The 20252-nt window shown below is 41.3% G+C and overlaps 1 protein-coding gene across 2 annotated transcripts in view; it reads left to right on the top strand.

Annotated features, from left to right (window-relative positions):
• The window catches only part of Csmd1 (CUB and Sushi multiple domains 1), a 1585983-nt gene that overhangs the window by 1365920 nt on the left and 199811 nt on the right, over positions 1-20252 (top strand). For both annotated transcript variants that reach the window (XM_060381443.1, XM_060381442.1), the window contains exon 27: positions 18270-18461. In XM_060381443.1, the coding sequence (XP_060237426.1) occupies positions 18270-18461 (192 nt within the window). The remainder of the gene's footprint in view (positions 1-18269; positions 18462-20252) is intronic.

Below are 20252 nucleotides of genomic sequence, written 5' to 3'. Positions count from 1 at the left end.
CTGAGGTCTGCCCTTCTTGGTACACTCTACTACCCTTGTGTTACTGCCATTTTGATCATTCACAGTGTCCCTTCTCTTCCCTGTCCTACATGCCATCTCCTGTGCGGGATCGCTTGGGGCCACCTGCTCTTCTCTCTATTCATACTATCATGGTTTCAAGAGCTTCTTCACCAAGCAGAGACAAAGATACACAAGAGAGGAAGCTATAGTCCTTGCCTGCCTGGCCAACTTATAAGATGCCAATTAATTAACTTCACTTGGACATCTGATATCTCAAAAAGAACATGAGCCATGTTGCGTTTTCTCTGTGATGATGGCCTAGATTTCCAACAAAGCTAAGAATCTGGCTTCTATTACACAGCTACCTTTTCCTAGTCTCCATCAAAGGGAGTATCAGTTCATGATACTAAGCCTAATCGTACTGAGTTTGGCTTCAGGAAAGCCTTTAATTCTCAGAGAGCAAATCAAGCCAAGCTAAGCCTACTTGGGAGAGCCACCAGGTTGCCAGTTATGGTAGACCACAAGCCCACTGCTCTCTAGAAGAGACTCTGAGGCTCCTACATATCCTCGGAGTGGTTAGAGCAGGTTCTCTCTCCTGATGCCTCACTCACACTCCACATCCTCTTTCCTGTTTGAGCCTATACTGTTCCCTCTATGGAATGCTGTTCCTCTGCCACCTAGTCACTTCTCCCACCTACAGCGGTGCTCACCTCCAAGTTACACATGATTACCACTCCTGTGAAGAAACTTAAGCACAATGGGAGATTACTTTCTATGAATCTCCTTAAAACACTCAGGGTAGTTATTCCTACAACCATTCAGTGACTATTGACCTGGCGCCTAGACATCTGTGTTTACCCCCTGCATCCTGCCTGACATCTGATGGGATTTTGTCTCCACTTTTTCACCCCAAGCATGCTCTTGGGCTAATTTCTTCTCATTTCTTACTTTTCAGCTATTGGTTCTGGTGATGCTATGATTTTTCTAAGTGGGTGTTTTATGTCTGTTCTAATCTCCTCCTCCTCCCTCTTGTTTTTCTTCTTTACATCAATGGGTGCCCCCTCCCTCCTCTCCTCACAGTCTCTCCTTCCCCTTCTCTCCCTTCCCCTCTTCCTTTACTCCCAGAAAAGGGAAACCACCCCCCTCATATCAACTCTCCCCAGCACATCAAGTCACATCAGGACTGAACATATCCTCATCCACTGAGGCAAAGAAAGACAGCCCTGCTGGAGGGAAGTGATCCAAAAGCAGGCAATAGAGTCCATGTTAGAAGCAGTCATTCCCCTCTACTTGCAGGTGCCCCATATGAAAACCCAGCCAGACTTTGGCCACCTATGTGCAGGGGGCCTAGGTCCAGACCATGCCTGCTCCTTAGCTGATGTCTTAATCTCTGGAAGCCCCCATGGGACTGGGTTAGTTGTCTCTGTTAGTCTCCTGGTGAGGTTCCTGTCCCCTCCAGATCATTCCATCTTTCCGCAGTTCTTGGCACTGATTATCAAAGCCCCACCACCTTAATGAGACATATGTGGAATTGTATCTTAAAGGGGCTTGAAGACGTTTTCCCTAGAGTAATGCATGTTCTCCTTCAGATGGCAAACAAATCAGGAGGGATACAGGTCTGGGTGATGTGTTTGGCAACATGGAGCATTGTTAAAGAGCACATGGGACATACACATATTAGCAATTTCCCCACTAGTTGCAAAGAAAATAGGATACATGCTTGTACAGTATTATGTGCAGTATACACATGACTATGAAGATAATAAAAGTCACTGCATTTACTACGAACTGTGTAAGAACAGAGAAATCTCTGATGTGGATGCACGCTACTCATAGTTATATAACTTTCGGACCAGGCAAAATGAGCCCACTCTTTCTGTCTGGGCATGGCTCCATTCACTGCAGCTCTGTAACCTCAAGTACTCATACCAGATTCCATTAGCATCTGTCTCCTAGTTAATTAGGCTAAATTAGGACTTAACTCTCCTTCTACTGCTGCCTAGTTTCAGCGAGCCTGCCCACAAAGGTGAGGACACAAAGGCACTTTGATGTGCTCCCTCCAAATGCTGGATTGTGATTATTTATTCTCAGTCCTGGAGGCACGCTGACTCCAGGGAAGCATTATGTGATAAATGATTCAGTCCACGGTTCTCAAATTAGATTTCCCCCTCTCTTTGGCCTCCTGCTTCACAACACTCAATTCAAACAGACAACAGAGCGATTCTCCTGATGCCTGCTTGGCAGGACAGCCACAGTCCTGAAGTTCTGACTGAGAAGCGGGAGGAGCAGTAAATGCCTGAACACCATGTTGCAGTGCCAGGGTTACCGGGCGGGCAGATATGTGCATGCTGCGAGTGGCGGAAGCGATGGACCTCCTGACACTGTGACCTGAGCACCTGTTACCAGTGACACGTTGGGCAGATTACAGGATGCTTAATGGAAGCCTTTAATGATTTTTCCACCTCTAGTCCACCTCTGTCAATAAAAGCATTGCTATGGCTCGGGACAACTAAAAAGCTGAGAATCAACCTAAGTATACTCAGAGATGTAAATAAATGTTTTCAAGAAGGTCTTTGCATGATAAAAGTTAACATTTCCAGTTGTTTCGATTTTGTTTCTTATGAGGAAACTAAATCTAAATAATTGAACAGAGGACCTTATAATTCACGAATATGGAAATCTGTAATTTGAGGGCATTTAAAAATTTTACTATTAGCATTTCTATTGAACATAAAACATTTTAAAATAAACTTAAATGGCATACAGTTTTAAAATACCAAAAAGCTAAGGTATTTGGCTTTCTGAAAGTTATTTTTTTTTAATTTTGATGTGGTGAAATAAAAATCACTAATTCATTTTTTGTCTTCGCATATTTATAGCTTTTTTTTTTGTAAGATGCTTGCTTGGGTTCATCATGGGGAGGGGACTGTCAGCAAAGCACAATGGGTCACATCAATGAACATGGCACAGAGAAACACACTCTAAAGAGAATCAACTGTTAATCTCTTGTGTCCCAGTGTTTGACACGATCTAATTTGCACAGCGGCATAATATCCTGTGTAGAAGACATCACTATGTTTATTTATATGAACAGAGACAATGAGACGCTAGTTGTTCTCTCACCAATCTACTCCTTTTCCATGGCTTATTGTCAGTCGCAGGCTTGAGATGTGTAAAGAGTTAAAGTTAGGATGTACAAATGATGGCCTTAAAATATGACTGTGAAACATGATTAAGCAAGAGAACAATTATTTGAATGGTTAATTGCAAAAGTATGTAACAGAATGACAGCTGAATTCCAAAGTAAAAACAGATGAGGGACGGGGGCAGTAGAGCCCAGCTTAATAGCTGTATCAATAACTTTCTGGAATAGTATCTTCTCTTTTAATTAATCTTGAAACGTTTTTATGGGATTCCCACTGGTTTTTTGCCTTTAATGAAATTTGTATGACTATTCTATGAAATCAAAGTGGTTGGTGTATTTCTTGAAGTTTTCGAGTTTTAAATTATCTGTATGGTAGGTATATGGCACAGTGTATTTTCATAGTCAGTAAGCACATATCAACAGGCAAGCTCACCAAAGCACATTTACAGGGCTAGAACAAGGGTTAACAGGCAAGAACCTTTGCTGCTCTCACAAAGGACCAGAGTTTTGTTCCCAACATCCATGGCAGCAGGCTCACCACAGTCTACAAGACCCAATCCCTCTTCTGGCTTCCCTGAACAAACCTCCCCCCCCCCCCCCGAACACACACACATTCATACCCATACCCACCCACCCCATCAAATATATACATCCATAAAAGTACAAATAAATCTTAGAAAGAAATATTATATAAAAGAAAGACGATTTACCATGTCGAAGTATCGGCCTACAGAACTGGTGAGTGGCCTAAACATGTCTAACACTATTTGTACTGGTGTCCCTGTTCCTGTCTACAAATGTATCTTAATACTTGCCTCTCGTCTCACGAGCTAAACCCTTTCGTGTTCTAGGATGTTGTATACATCTGTCTGGGGAAATCCTTGTCCTTTTACTTATTCATCTTGTCTTTCTTCTGGCTTACAGCACCAGCCTCCTGGGTAATAGCAATTGTGTTAACTGGAATGGGCCTTTGTGTGGTTTGATGTTCTTTAAATGCTTATTATCCAAAAGAAAGCAGCCACCATGACCTGCGGTGGGTGTTGCTGTCAGCAGTGTTTGTGCCTCTTCGCATCTGTCAACAGTTACAGGAATTTTGCAACATCAAATCAGCAGTGCTTCTGCCACAAAGGAACATTCAGAAATGCACGATCCATGTGCCAAGTTTGGGCAACTTTGAATTTTGAAATTAAATATGTGTGTGCACATAATTTTCTATAATGAAGCAAAACTAGGTGCAGCAAAGCATGTTCTCACTGTGCACAGCCAGGCCACTCTCACTACACACACACACACACACACACACACACACACACACACACACACAGTAGTGTATGGGCTTGACAGCCAGGCAAGTCCCAGCATGTGGCTTTCTGTGTATGATTTATTCTGAGGTAGTCTGAGACTCAGTGGTAGTATCAGAAGTGTGTCTCTTGTGTGGGAACCACATAGTGTTGCTTGAAGACATACCTAGACATTTTTTACCAGAGTCCTGACCAGGCAGATCATCTAAGTCTCCATTAGAGTTCCCCTGGTCACCATCTTAGTCTGCTCCCAAGTCTCATCAGCTCCCATATCCTAACTGCAGTCAGCCCTAATCATCTCTTTGTTTCTGTTCTTTTGTCATTTTGATTGTTTTAGCGTATTGTCCAAACATCAGGCAGCATCCAGCTCTAGGGCTGCTTTAATTAATTGCCTGTGTAACTCCGTCAAAACTGACCTTGGTAACTCAGTAGTCAGGAGCTGGTTGCTTTCTGTTGCGGTGCTGTACCCGGTGCAGGGATATGACAGTTTGCCTCATCAGACTTTAATTATGCACGTTGAAGAACCCGTGGGTTATTTTCTGTTCTAGACTCTTAGGAATGGGATCTCTGTTAACCTTGGACGTTTTGCTCCTCCCTGAAGGTTTGGAAGCCAGAACCCACAGGCCTCTCACATTTGTAGGTACCTTCATTCCTTTACTCAGGAGAGCCATCAACCTCATTTTGCATGTAGCATTGCCCTCAGGACAGCTTCAAGTTGACAAGCTGATGTTATATTGCTTCAGACTAGAGTTTGGAACTTGAGGGAAGTCAAATTGGACCCATTTTTAGCTCCTCATTTGATATATGTGACAATCTCTCAGGAAACTTTGCAGAACTCCTAAAACCATATATAGAAAGAGACCCTACTCTCCATTCCACACAACCCTCATTTACCCTCTCCATCTTCTGCTGTAGTCAACCTCAAAGTTCCCCAATTCTCTACCATGCCACAATCTCTCCACGGTGCATCCTGATCATGCATTTGTCCCTCTCACATGTAACCTCAAGTTCTACAGCATGCTCAGAGCTCAGTTGAAACCCAGACTCCTTATAGCTAAGGGCACATCCTTCCACCCTGCGAGCTTATTTCCTGATATCTAATCACCTTCCCCAAAGACCAGCTCCATGTACCGTTCCACCCTGGAGGGAGTGAAGCCCTCTTGCCACTTAGAGTCAGAATGGCTGCAGAATGTGCTCTGCTTCACCATCTTGGCCCTGCAGGGCTTGCCCCCTCGTTGTTATCTTGGGCCATCTTTACAGACTTCACTGAGAATCATGAGGTCCCAGAATGTCCCATGGTCCTTGGGCCTGATGTATTGTCCTCTCATCTGCTGCTGTAATCCAGGTTAATTCAGAATGAACAGAGGATCTTGAATCTGAGGCTGCAAAGGTTAAGACCATAGCACGAGCCTCTGGTGAGGTCCTCCATGCTACCTCATGACAAGGGCTGAAGAACAAAAGAGATCATGGGAAAGAGGCCAGCCCTGGCAATATGAGTGACCTCTGTACATTAACCCAGGGTGAGGCTCTGCCCTGGAAGAGCTAGTGAGCCATCCTCAACACAGGAAACTAGACACCTGGTCTCACATATGCAGTATCTCTCCTTTTTATCTGCCTGCCTTCCTTCCTTCCTTTCTTTCTTTCCACATCTTTTAATAGATCTTGCTTTTTTTTTTAACTTGATTTATGTATTTTCTACTTTTACTCGCCCACATAAATCTAAGCTCCGCAAAGAGAAAACGTGTAGTTTTCTTCTTAGTTCTACTATAACTCTGCACACAGTGGGTCCTCAAGAAAATTGGAGAAGGGTTCCTAGCCTAAGTATATGTATGAAAATACAACACACTTCTAAAACAAACTGTTTTTCTTTTTGCAAGTTACCAAGATTTGAGAAATATGCACATCTTTTTAGTTGACATACTATTTTTGTGTTTGTCAAGAGTCTAAAGGAAATGTTGCAGTAAGAATCCTGTCCCTCTGAATGGGACTGCATAGGAGTATAATTCTGGTTGAAAAGCATACAAGGCTCTCATTTGGTTAAGTGAGGAATTTAAAGATACACTTCTCTGTTGCAGCTTCCCTGGGTATTGGTAGTTCAAGGGTGCTCAGAGAACTGAAGTCTTAAAGGGTTGATATTCAAAAACCAGTGTCAACATTGTTCAGAGTAGAGAGTAAGATATAGACACACAGCTTATTGGTTCTTAGTGGTCATGAATGAATAGGGCGAGCATAAATGACTAAGAATGGGTGAGCACATAGGTGAGAAAGAATAAACAAATAGGAATAAATCTTTCCCTGATTGAGTCTCAGTGGCTATATTCTCTTATTCAAAAGTGTGCTAGATTGTTCTGGGAGCAACTATGAAACACTGGAGATGGCAAATGGACACTTTGTCTCCCAATGGCTGAGCTATGTAATATTTGGGCACAGAGCTTGTGTGTGCTCATTGTCTGCCCAATCATGTTTTATGTAATCATCTATATCTTACAACATACTTTGTATATTAGAATATTAGTTGATAATATATGTAATTTCAGTTGTACTCTATGTCTTGTTCATACATTTTGCTATATTTTAACTTTAACTTTAGTTTATTTGATTAGCTCAGCAATAGTCCCTCTAATATAGTCCTGAAGATGTTATAGACATGCAGGCTAGTTAACATCTGTAAAAATAAAGCATCAAATGAAATCAGAAAACTGGTCCAGAAGTCATTTAGATTAAGAGAATTAGGATAAATAGCATGTTTCCTTCTTCCAGATGCCAAACCAAATGGTTACTTCTATTTTTAGATTTTTTAAAATATAATTCCACATCAGGTAGCTCGCAACTGTATAACTTCAGTTCCAGGACATCCCATGTCTCTGGCTTTCTGGTGCAACTGTACTCATATGCACATATCCATACAGAGAAACATAATTTAAAAATAAAATAAATCTTTAAAACAAAGCAAGCATGAGAGAAGCTTCTGTGAAGCAAGCTTACAGTTATCTGTGTAAGTTACATAGAGAGTTACACTTACCCTTGGATACAAGGATATATTTTAGAATGCAGTTAAAAATTGTGCCAGTTTAGCAAAGAGGGATTAACATATTTCCTTTGAATATTCATGACCTCAGTAGCCCTAGGTAGCCGCCTAGATTTCTAGTAGCAAGCAAAACTCACCTACTGTTGAGCAGACCTTACGTAAAGTAAACGGCTGTTGGTTACTGCCAGGATATGGGCGCCACTATTGCACCCTCGGGGATATCTTGCCATGCATCTCATTGCTATGTTTCACAGGCATCACAGCTGGGGAGAACTATTCAATGCTGTCTTTCTTTGGAAGAAGGTTCATAGAAGCTTCTGGTACTATATAAACTAGATCACAGGAAGGTGTTTGCAGGCCAGATATAGCTTGCCACTTTCTAGCCCTATATCCTGACTGTATGGTATCTTCAGAGACAGGACTTATCCTCAACCTATTAAAGGCAACCAAGGGCAACAAGAATAGCCTACAGTGCTTTGGAGTCACTTGTACTCTCCCGACTAATAACTTTAAAGAAGAATTCTCATGCCTGATCCTAGGGTTTTGTTAAGCGGTTTTTATTTTATGTTGTATGGGTGATTTGCCTGCATATATTTCTGTGCAATCCATTTTTTGCCTGGTGCCTGCAGAGATCAGAAGGAGATGCCAGATCCCTTTGGAACTAAAGTTACAGACAGTTGTGGGCTACTATATGGGTGTCAGGAACCAAACCTTGGGCTTTTGCAAGAACCATTGAGCAATCTCTCCAGCCCTACTATTTTTATTTAAATGAGTTTTTATTGCATGCTTATCCTGAATTTCATTGTAGCAGTTGTATGTGGAAAGTGCTAGCTATCTTCAGAATTACTTGGTCATGTTTTAATCCTGTAAACAATCCATCTTTGCTTGGCAGTGCTTGTTTGTTTGTTTGTTTGTTTGTTTGTTGTTGTTTGGTCTCAAGCTTGCAGTCGCGACTGACTATTCTGTAACCATGATAACTCAGGTTATGAACATCCTGCCCAACCTGTATTTTCTGCGTCAGGCAGCATGTGCGCCACTCAGCTGGGAGTCTGGTTTATCCTCTAGCAAGAGAAGAAGATAAAAGCCCTGCTTGCTCTGATTTAGGTCATGGATCCAGGACAAGTGGGGAATGAGGGATGTTTCTCTCTATGGGGATAGGTCACGGTTGAATGAATATGTGAGGTGGAAAGGAGACAGCCCTGGACAACGGCCAGGATTTTAATTTGGGAAAGAGGAACCCTGCATAGAGACTTAGAGGTGGTAAACGAACAATGTATTCAGTGTGGTGATAAATCGAAGAATCCACAGTCTGCTTTGTGACTCAATAGTGCCATGCCCCTGTCTTTGAAGTGGATCTTCTGATACCTCTCTGCCCTCTGACAGCTGAAGACCAATGGAGGAATCCCAGTTTCTCAAGAAAACACTGAGAAGCAAGGTGTGGGGCTCACACTCTCCCAAAGAGCTTAGCTATAGAACCCAGGCCCTGGGTGAGTAAGGCTAGAGTGCGTCCCAAGGACACAGAGCATCTCTGCTGAATGCTGTTACTGCTGAAGGCTGCTTATGCACTCATCTTCCGCTATGACACTCAGCCTGTGCCCTGACCCTATGTCTTCAACTTTACACTTCATGTGTGTGTTCTCAACCCTCACTTGCCTTTTTTCATCTTTTGGGCTTCTAATTTCCAAATCCTCAGCCAGAGGATGGAAGGGACTGAATCCTTACTCCCTATGTGGCCACCCATGATCGGCACTCGGTACTCAGTGATGCTAGATTTCCTCATGAGGTATCAACCTCTGCCTGGCCTGAAACAACCCACCTAGACATAACATCAAATGTAAATTCCTTGGCCCAGCAGCTGCAAACTCATCTCCTTTCTCCCATAAGTTGCTTGAACGAACAAATCCATTTATTCTTTTGCAGACCTCTAGTCTGTTATGAAGAGCTAGTCTCCATGGAAACATAAGCTGGTGCCTCCCCCAGGGCCATGGATAGGACCTGACCTACATCTGTATACCAAAAAGGACAACTCTGAAGTTGCATCAGTTTCAAGGCTGTATCAGCCTGACACTTGCAGAAAAGAAGGGAGCCTGTCATAATGAAGGATAGTAATGTGCACAGAAGCATATGCCCAGGAGTATGTATCCACATGTACCATGTACATATGTATATATGCTTATATTCACATATATGCACACATGTATACACACAGACATGCATACTTATATACACTCATATTTGTACATAATGTGCACATATCCAAGCATGTACCCACACAGACACATATTTACACATACAGATATAGGAATATATAAGCATAGATATAAATACATATATATATATACACATTTATCTATGTACATGCAAATATACACATGCACATACATACACATGGGCACATACACACGTACATATTTGCACACATAAATGCACACACCCATATATGAACACAGGTATGTGTTCTTGCAATACATACATACATACTTACTTATATACATACATACACGAATATCCATGTCAATGTGCGTATAGGCATGCACACACATGTACATACACATGTAAGTGTGTGCTCATAAAGAAAACAGTATTTTTTTCCATGAGGCTGTCTCACAAGCCCCACACTGCACGCTGCACACTGTCAGCCCATTCCTAACAAAGTGACCATCTCACTGATAAGAGATAGAATTTTTACTTAGTGTTCAGGTTGCAAACTGAATTTTGTCTGTGTGTATTTAGGCAGATGTCAGAATCATCACATCTCCTTGGAGAACTACATTATAGTTTTGTTTTTCATCTTCGTTCCTCAGCAGCCTCTGGACTGTTTCCTCCACCCTCCTGAGAAACCAGAATTTGTGGGTGATGGAGTATGATACAGCATGCACCTGAGAATAACTGGTTACATTCTCATATGCAATTTAAATCTTCTCTAGATACATACAATGTCTAATGCAATTCTGTCAACAGTTGTTGCATTGTGTTGTATGTGGAGAAATGGCTAGGGAAATATGTCTGTCTATGTCCAACATCGGCACGATTTTCAAGTTTGTGGATACAGAAACCATGAACATGGAGGGCCACCTATTCTATGAATTTAGTCAAGAGATACATTTTTAATGATGATATAACAGCATGACAGAGAACTTCAATCATTTAACAAGATATGCTTTGAATTCTTAACATCTATTCTAGTAAAGCAGAAAAACTACTTTTATATAATTAATTATATTACACAAAGTTCATGGGGCCAAGTTGCCTACCTAGTTATAGATTTTTCCCAGGGACAAACTGACCACCTAGATAGAGGTTTGCATCTCTGCAGCTTTTTATCATGGAAAGGTTCTCTATCGTCACTGCTATGAATTACCAACAAAATGTAAGCTGTGTCACATCATTAGAACTTACTGGTGCGGTCACTGCTCAGATGCATGGAATTGTTCTGCAGGGAAGCTAGCGTTGCTTTCTTTCATTAGACAACAGTTGAAGAAAGGATTCTATGGCTTGGAACACTCTTGTGATCCTGACAAATCAGGAACCTGAACATCAGTCAGCTTGGGATGCCTCGCTTTCCCAGTGAGACTGTTAGAGAATGGGTAGCTTCGAGAGCACCACTTCCTGTTCACTGGCGAGACACTTGAAAGGTTGAGAGTCTCCAGGTCTCATTTGGAGTAATCCCTGCACAATACCACATCTGTGGCTGGGGTCTTTCAGACTTGTGAGCAATGAGGTATATGGCCTTTCCAAAAGAAGAGCTCTCCTCAATTCATAACTAAAGGAGGACAAAACAAAATTTCTTTCAAAGATTCAAACCTACATATTCCCTCCAACATTGCTTAATTTGCTTTTCTTTTTGCCTTCCTCAAGCGTTCTTTCTGCATTTTTAATACAATCTAGATGACCCAGGGAACTTTTTATTTTTATCTTACCATTGCAAACGTCTAAGAGTTGGGAGTTCATTTCAATTTGACTATGCCTCAGTGATGGGTTGACTGATAATCTCAAATAATCCTTGAAAGTGTGTGGGCAAGGGGAACACCCCCTTAGGCACAATCGTAGCTATCATACTGTGACTCACCCTGTAGCTGGAAGTATTGAGAGCTATTTGGATCCAGTATTTCTGTTTATTATGCAATGTAGACTCCCTTAGATTATGATTTTCCAAGGCCTCAGCTGTTAATGATCATTGTTATTTTTGCAGATAGTCTAAGGAAAAGTTTGGTTAGAAGTGAAAAGGATATCTTTAAAAAATGTGTCAGGCTTCTTACTCTTAAAGGATATTCAGGTCTCAGTGTGAGCCAGGATTTTACACACATATACTCTGTGCTTCTTTATTTTGGAAAAACTTTTTAATAATTTTGGGGTAGGGGAATATGTTCTGCGGTTCTGGAAATTTAGACTGTGCTGATCTTAACAGTGATAAAAGCTTCTTTACTGTAGGAAAATGCTAAACCTGCAGAGATATGCAGCGGGGTCGCACAGAGGAAACTTGAACAGACAGTGCTTGCTCATTTAACTTGAACAGATTCTTTCAACCTTTCAGAAAGTGTTATTGTCACCTTGGTACAACCCGGAGTCACCTGGAAAAAGGAAATCTCAAAATTGAGAAATTGTCCATATCAGATTGCCCTGTGACAGATTGTCTCCTTTGATGATTGATGTCGGAGGGACCATCCCACTGGACAAAAGTACCCATAGGCGGGTTGCCCTGACCTGTGTAAGAAAGCTAACTGAGCATGCTCCAGAGGTTGAGCTAGTAAGCATCGTTGCACTGCTTGACTCTGCTCTGTGTTCATCCACGAAGATCTGGGATTTGGAAGTAAATGGAAGTGATTATTTCTTCTCCTAAGTTGATTTGGTTATAATATTCATCACGGCAACAGACACCAAACTAGAGCATAATTGGTGCCACTAGTGGAGTGTAATGATCTGACCATGTCGTTTCGTGGGAGGACTGTGGAGGCATATGGAACCTTGGGCTGGAAAAGCCACTGGATACTCAAAGCTTAATGAGATTCCTAATGTTGAAGCCTAGAATACAGCACAGATCATGAAGAGCTGGTTATTGACATTTCCGGAGGCATAAATATGGTATTGGGACTTTTAATGTGATAGTTTGGTCTAAGAATCTATGTTTTCAGCCAGGCATGGTAGAACATGCCTGTAATCCCAGCACTCAGGGAGGCAGAAGCAGGTAGGTCTCTAAGTTAGAGATTAGCCTGGTCTACAAAGAGACCAGCCAAAGTTAGAGCCCAGTGAAATCCAGAGAAATCTAGTCTTGAAAACCCAAAACCAAAACCAAAAACAAACAAAAACAGTAACCATAAAAAAAAGAATGTACACTTTCTTTCTTGGTATGGGTTATGTCACTCAGGATTTTTCTTCTTGTTCCATCATGTTGCCTTCAAATTTCATGTTATTTTTTTTAAGCAGCTGAATAATACTCTTCAGGTGAGGGACATCTGTGCTATGTTCAGATTCTGGCTATTATGAATAAAGCAGCTGTGAACATAGTTGAGCAAGTACCTTTGTGGTAGGATGGAGCATCCTTTGAGTATATGCCCAGGAGTCGTATAGCTGTGTCTTGAGGTAGATCCAGTACCAATTTTCTGAGAAATTGCATATTGATTTTCAAATTGGCTCTACAGGCTTGCACTCCCACCAGTAATGGAGGGGTGTTCCCCTTTCTCCACATCCTTGCCAACATGTGCTGTCACTTGAGTTATTTTTATCTTAGCCAATATGATGGGTGCAAGATGGAAACTCAGAGTCACTTTGATTTGTATTTCCCTGATGACTAAGGACATTGAACATTTCATTAAGTGTTTCTTGACCATTGGAGATTTTCTCTATTGAGAATTCTCTGTTTAGACCTGTATCTCATTTTTAGTTGGATTATTTGGTTTAGTTGGGTTTGTTGGTGTCTAGTTTCTAGAGTCAGAGGTGGAGTTGGTGTAAATATTTTCCCGTTCTGTAAGCTGCCATTTTGTTCTTTTGATGGTGTGCTTTACTTTACAGAAACTTGTCGGTTTTATGAGGTCACGTTTACTACTTGATCTTACTGCCTGTGCTACTGATGTTCTGTTTAGGAAGTCGTCTCCTGTGCTAATGTGTTCAAGGCTATTCCCCACTTTCTTTTCTGTAAGGTTTAGTGTGTCTGGTTTTATGTTGAGGTCTTTGTCCCACTTGGATTTGAGTTTTGTGCTGAGTGATAAATACAGATCTAATTGTATTCTTCTACATGTAGACATGCAGTTAAACCAGCACCATTTGTTGAAGATGCTTTCTTTTTTCCATTATATACTTCTTGCTTTAGTGTGTGGACTTACATCTGGGTCTTCAATTTGATTCCATTGTTCAACCTGTCAGTTTTTATGTCAATATCATGTTGTTTTTATTCCTATATCTCTGTAGTACAGCTTGAAATCATGAATGGTAATACATCCAGAAGTTATTTTATTGTACAAGATTGTTTTAGCTCTCCTGTGTTTTTTTTTTGTTTTGTGTTCCCATATGAAGTTGAGTCATATGTACCCACTTATAAGTGGATATTAGCTGTAAAGTAAGGGATAATCGTACTACAACTCACAGACCCTGAGAAGCTAAGTAACAGGAGGACTCCAGGTGGGAGAGAGAATACACGGATCACCCTTGGAAGAGGAAATAGAGTAGACTTCACAGGCAGTCTAAGGGTGGGTAGGAATGAAAAAAGGACAGACTTGGTGGGGTGGTGGTAGAACAAAAGTACTTAGAGGGAAAAAAACTGAAATTGCAAGGGAACATTCTAGGGCAAAGGTAGAAAACTAGTACAATGAAAACTCCGAGGAATCCATGGGGGTAGCCCTAACAAAGGCTCCTAGTAATGGGGGATATGGAGCCTGAACCAGCCATACTTGGTAACCAGACAAAACTGGATGGATTGGAACACTGATCCAGCCATGAAACCTTCAACTTACACTTTGTCCTGCCTGCAAGGTGTGCTGGGGTAAATGTGGTGTAGAATTTCTCAGTGGTCAACCAATGAAGGGTTCAACTTGAGACCCATGGCACAAGAGGGAGCACATCTCTGACACTGCCTGGAGGACCAGAAACCAGAGTCTGCATAGTCCAGAGACAAAGGATGGACCCAAACATGACCAGCCACCTTTCCTGCAAAAATAGTCAATGAAATTATTTCTAATGATAAATTTCCTATATGGGTAGACCAGAGCCTGGCATAATCATCATCATAGGGGCTTTATCTAGTGACTGATGGACTGATGGAAGCAGATGCAGAGACTCAGAGCCACATATTTGGCAGATCGCAGAAAACTCTACAGAAAGCAGGGAGGAAGGATTGCAGGAGCCAGAGGGTTCAAGGATACCATAAGAAAATCAGAATCAACTAAGCAAGACTCACAGGGGCTCACAGACACTGAACCAACAATCAGGGAGCCTGTATGGGTCTGGCTTAGGTCCTCTGCATATATGTTATGGTCATATAGCTTGGTGTTCTTGTGGGACTCTGAACAGTGGTTGAAGGGCCTGTCTCTGACATTTTCACCTGTTTTGTGGACCGTTTTCATCCTACTGTATTGCCTCATCCAATTTTAATATAAAGAGTTGGGCCTCATTTTATTATAGCTTAGTATGCTGTGTTTGGTTGCTATCCCTAGGAGGCCTTTCCTTTTCTGTAAGTAAAAGAGGAGAAGTGGAAGGGGAGAGGGGGAAAGGGGGGGAGAGGAGGAAAGAGGGAGAAAAAGACTGGGAGGAGAGAAGGGAGGGGAAACTGTGGTCAGAATAAAGAAGAATAAATTAAAAGGGGAAAATGAATCTATAGTTTACAGGAGACCAGCATCAGTGGGGTAAAAATCTTCTACAAAGTAGTTCCTTGAAATCAGCATGTAAAAGCTGTGGTCTAGGAAAACCACTGTTGAATATCAGTCTGATAGTCAAACACAGCAGTATATAAGAATCACCTACCTTGTAGTACTTTTGAAAGCATAACAAATACAGCATTGGCAGGAGCAGTGAAAAAGGCTGTGGTCCTGTACTGTGCAGCATTGTTGGAACCTCTGACGAGGGACCAGGAGCCAATGATAAATGTATGGCATCAGCGACTGTGGAGAACCCAAAATTGAAGGGTTCATGGGAAAAAGCTGGGGCTTTCTTTGGGGTTAGGATCCCTGAAGAAAGTTCTAGTCTGCTTTGATGAAGTTGCAATCTGATGTGATGGAAATCCAAAGATACTGGAGATTCCAGGACAAGGAGACACTGACAAGGACAGCAGTATGGAGCAAGGCCAGCCTGATCCTACAAAACAAGCTGTGTGAGCTACAGATGGCAGAGTCAGAGTTCTGGGGCTGCCCAAACATTTGGAGCCCAGAAGATCATGAGCAAGACCAACATGTTGGACACTGTGCTATTGATACTGCTAGATCTTGTTTTTTTTTTTTTTTTTTTTTTTTTTTTTTTTTTTTTTTTTTTCGGTATGATTGTTTTTATGTGTCAGTGTTTTCCTTTTTGAATAAGAAAATGTGTAACTTAATTTTGTTCCTTTATGAATGTAAAGATAAGAGATTTTTGATTTATTTTACACACAGTAAGAGGAGAAAGGGGAGATTATGATATAACTATGTGGGCTGAGGATAGAGCTCAGTTGGTGAAGTGTTTGCCGTGGAAATTGAAGACCTGGTTTCAGTCCCTAACACCTCTACAAAACTTGGGCATGATGCTGGGTGCGTGTAACCCAGAACTTGAAACAGAAATAAAAATATTCTCAGAGGCTTACTAGCCATCCTGTCTAACCACTCAGTGGGCTTTATGCTTAGTGAAAAACCTTGTCTCAAACATTAAAGTGGAGTGACCTCTGGCCTCTACAATCACATACAAGTGCACAAATACTCCCATATACATGAACGTACACAGGTACACACACATACACACAGAGAGACGGGAAAGAGAACTAGATAGCAGTGAGATGGATAATCTGAGCGTCATGCCTACACATAACACTCAGAAGTACAACATTGAGAAGATAGAGAGAGAAAGCTCCAGAAGAATTGGTATGAGCCTGTGTGCAGAGCTTCCATAGCACACAGTATTGAGCCTTCTAGCCACTTACTACTGAAAGACAGAAGCTATTGCTAATCAAACAGGAAAACAAGGAATTATGGAAGAACATATTCAGGAAAGTCAGTTCTGGAGTGTAGACATGGCTGCATGCTGGTATCATTGTGTGTGCAATGGCAGGAGAAGTTTCATTATACTGTTTTTGCCGTGCTGGAGATACACACGAGCCTGTGATCCACATACAGTGAGATCCTGAGAGAGAGAATGGTAGCAAGTAAGACAGCTATCTGCTGCCCTCCCCTGACTCTGAGAAGAACAGGAGCAGCAGGGAGGCCAGTTCTCACACTGCCTCTTCTCAGACCTTGTCTAATAACTTGGTTATTAGCCTTGTTTTTACTGAGTAGTTAGTGAAAATCAGTGTGTGAAATCATTAGGCTCTAATTGCAACCCACTGAGCAGGGCTGTGGTCTGACACGGTCTAATCCTCCATGGGATCTTTGATGTCGACTTTAGTGCCTCTCTCTCTCTTCTCTCTCTGTCTCTCTCTCTGTGTATCTGTGTTCACACACATGCATGGGCACACTAGCAGTAAATTATTTGTGTCTTCCTCTATGGCTCTTCATCTTATTTTTTTTTAATTTTTGAATTATAATAATTACATTTTCCTCCTACTCTTTCCTCCCTCCAACCTACTGTATATACCTGCTTTGCTTGCTTCCAAATTCATAAATTTTCACTATATATGTACATTTATTTAATATTTAATTTAAATATATATTTAAATACATAAATACAACCTGCTCAGTCTTTGTAAAATTATCTGTATGAATATGTTCTCAGGGCTGACCAGTAGCATTGGAGAACTAGTTGTTTGAGATAGACCTACCCATTGAACCTGGGAACATCTTTTTGCCTAGACTGGGTGGGAAGTAAGCATCCTCCTGTCTCTGCCTCCACAGCACCAGGGATACAGTTGAGTGCTGCTGCACACCTGGCCTCCTCCGTGGGTACTACAGATGCAGAAGGAGGTCCTAACGTTTGGACACCCAGAACTTTACCCACTGGCTTATCTACCAAGGCCCCTTTCCTTTTCCCTTTTTTTCTTTCATCCCTCCTTCGCCCCAGCAACACCCTCTCTCTTCAAGCCCTCCATGTCCCTCATTTTTCCCTCTTCTGCTCTTCCCTCCCCCCTCCTCCCTTTCTCTTCCAAAGAAATGTTTTCTAAAGACTAAATGACTAAATTATGAGGCTTTAAAAATGTGGAGTTTGTTCCTTTTCCTGGAAAGTTTAGCCTGTGCATCCATAGTGCTTCTGGTAAGACTGGTATCTGCCCACTCCTGCACTCACTGTGAGAGGGCACATCAGGGAAACCTTCCCTTTGCATTTTTTCATTCCTATTGCATCTTTATTTAAATCATTTAAACTGTGATATGTGACTTTATAAATTATTGCTGAAGGGCAGATTAGAGGGGAATGCATATAAAATACATACTAAGTATAATATGATAAGATTGGTATTTAGAATTTTGTTAAGTGGCCAAATTTCCATATAATTTTGCTAAAGTGTATTCAACATGAGCAGAAACAAAGTGCCTAGCATTAAATCATCCCCCAAGGAAAGACACCCTTTCTCAAGCTCCCTTAAAGCATTTGGTACACTATCACAGCGGTGAGCACTTTACCCTGGAAGCAGCAGACTCCCTAACATGTGGGTTCTCAGTCACCTGACCAGATCTTGTTTGCTCTTCTGCAGCATCCATCGCATCCACCTGCAATGACCCTGGGATGCCTCAGAACGGTACCCGCTATGGTGATAGCCGGGAACCAGGAGACACCATCACCTTCCAGTGTGACCCTGGGTACCAGCTCCAAGGACAAGCCAAGGTCACTTGTGTGCAGCTTAACAACCGCTTCTTCTGGCAGCCGGACCCCCCTTTGTGCATAGGTACTGGGCCTGAGATATGGAAATGCCATGCTTGGAAATGAATCCAGTCTATGCTTCAAATCTGCCTGCTAACCTTTTGTTTTTTTTCGGGAGGACATTTCAGGAGCTTCTTAAATGGCCTCAGGTTCTCTGAGACAATGCTGAAGTTTTATTGCACACCTTTATTTTATTAGATGAAATAAAGGATGTGGTTTCCTTAATGTACGGTAATTGACATTTATCTAACATTTCTTGTCCTTAACAGTTCTTATGTAAATATATATTCACCAATCCAGACTTCAAATTTTTTACATGGCTCAAAATATATGAGCCCTCCACTCCTGGCCTCATTTTTAATATAGAACACACCTACAAACAAAAGCTACTATTGAAAAGCACTTTCTCTCATCAGAAGTATGCTTTTCTGTAACATCTGTACATTTTAGATAGAATCCTGAAAAGCAGATATTATATTGCCGTTGGGGGAAATGAAAATAAAGAATAAAATTTGGTTAAAACTAATTAAAATTCCCTACCCAACTTATTAATGTACTAACAAATGGCTTTGCCAGCTAGGATCTTAATAGATATCTAAGATGATCTTTCAAAAATATGATTTTAGGAAAACAGATTTTCATTTAAAACAGCTATCATATGTAAATTGCCCTTCATTCTTTCAAATATTTTGACATAAAATACCTATTTAGAGTAGTTAGTCATAATTCCAAAATGGAATTTAATTAAACTTTATTTTTTTAACAAACTATTTAGTTTAGTTGTTACTTTAGATATTTTGCTTGAAAACTGTAGAATTAAATTGATCTGTGACAAAAGGCTGTGACAGAGGAGTGAGGGACTCACTCATGGCCTTGAAGACAGATGAGAGTCAGAGCTCTGCACATCAGCATCTGGCCTGAAGGAAAGCAGCCCCTGTTGAGGAGGCTGCTCTGTATCCTCACATCCCCCACCCGTGAGCACAGCCAGCCTTTCATTGCTCACCTCGTTAACAGGAGGCTTGTGACACTTTGGATATTTTTCAAAATAAAATAAATGCCGCTGTCATTTTAAATCTTTTTTCTTTTAAACTTTGTGAAGTTCCCTGCAATGGGAGCTTCTCCTTCTGTCTTTATTGATCGGCTGTGTTGTCTTTGTGAATCTGTTATATGTGTAAATCTATGTGTATGTTGTGTCTATGTTATATGTATGCTAAGTGCCTGTGTCTCTGTGTGCTACATGTGTATCTCTGTGTCTGCATGTTTGTGTTGTCCACATATTTGTCATGTATATTGTACATTGCACATGTCTGTGTTGTATATATATCTATATGTGTGTTGTATCTGTGATGTATGTGTAGCATGTGTATGTGTTGTATATGTGTGTCTGTGTCCATACTTTTGTGTCCATGTATTCATTGTGTATATTATTCATTGCTGTGTGCATATGGGTTCTGTGTGTATCTATGATGTTTAAATGAAGATTTAATTTTCTTCCACTTTATATTTTTAATCTCATAAAGAAAAATCTTAAAAAAGCCTCTGAGTTAATCTCCCAAAGGCAATTTATCCTTTCTACATTCAAGGCATAATTGTCAAATTTAACCACTTTCCTTGCTACTACATAGCTTTTGACACAACCACCACTCAGTTACCTAATTTTGAGCAAGAAATAAAATATCCAAAGCTCAGCAGAAAGCACCCATTGTCCTTCTGGGACTCAGACAGCACTTCCAAGGGCAGATGGAAATCATTTGCAGCAATGGAGTAGTCAAGTATTTGAGGGACTACACCTGCCTGCAAGCATAGATGTTATGTG

The sequence above is a fragment of the Meriones unguiculatus genome, chromosome 4 (assembly GCF_030254825.1).
Source record: "Meriones unguiculatus strain TT.TT164.6M chromosome 4, Bangor_MerUng_6.1, whole genome shotgun sequence".
NCBI classification, from domain to species: domain Eukaryota; kingdom Metazoa; phylum Chordata; class Mammalia; order Rodentia; family Muridae; genus Meriones; species Meriones unguiculatus.
The sequence above is the reverse complement of the archived record's forward strand: the minus strand, read 5'-3'. Positions and strand labels throughout refer to the sequence as shown.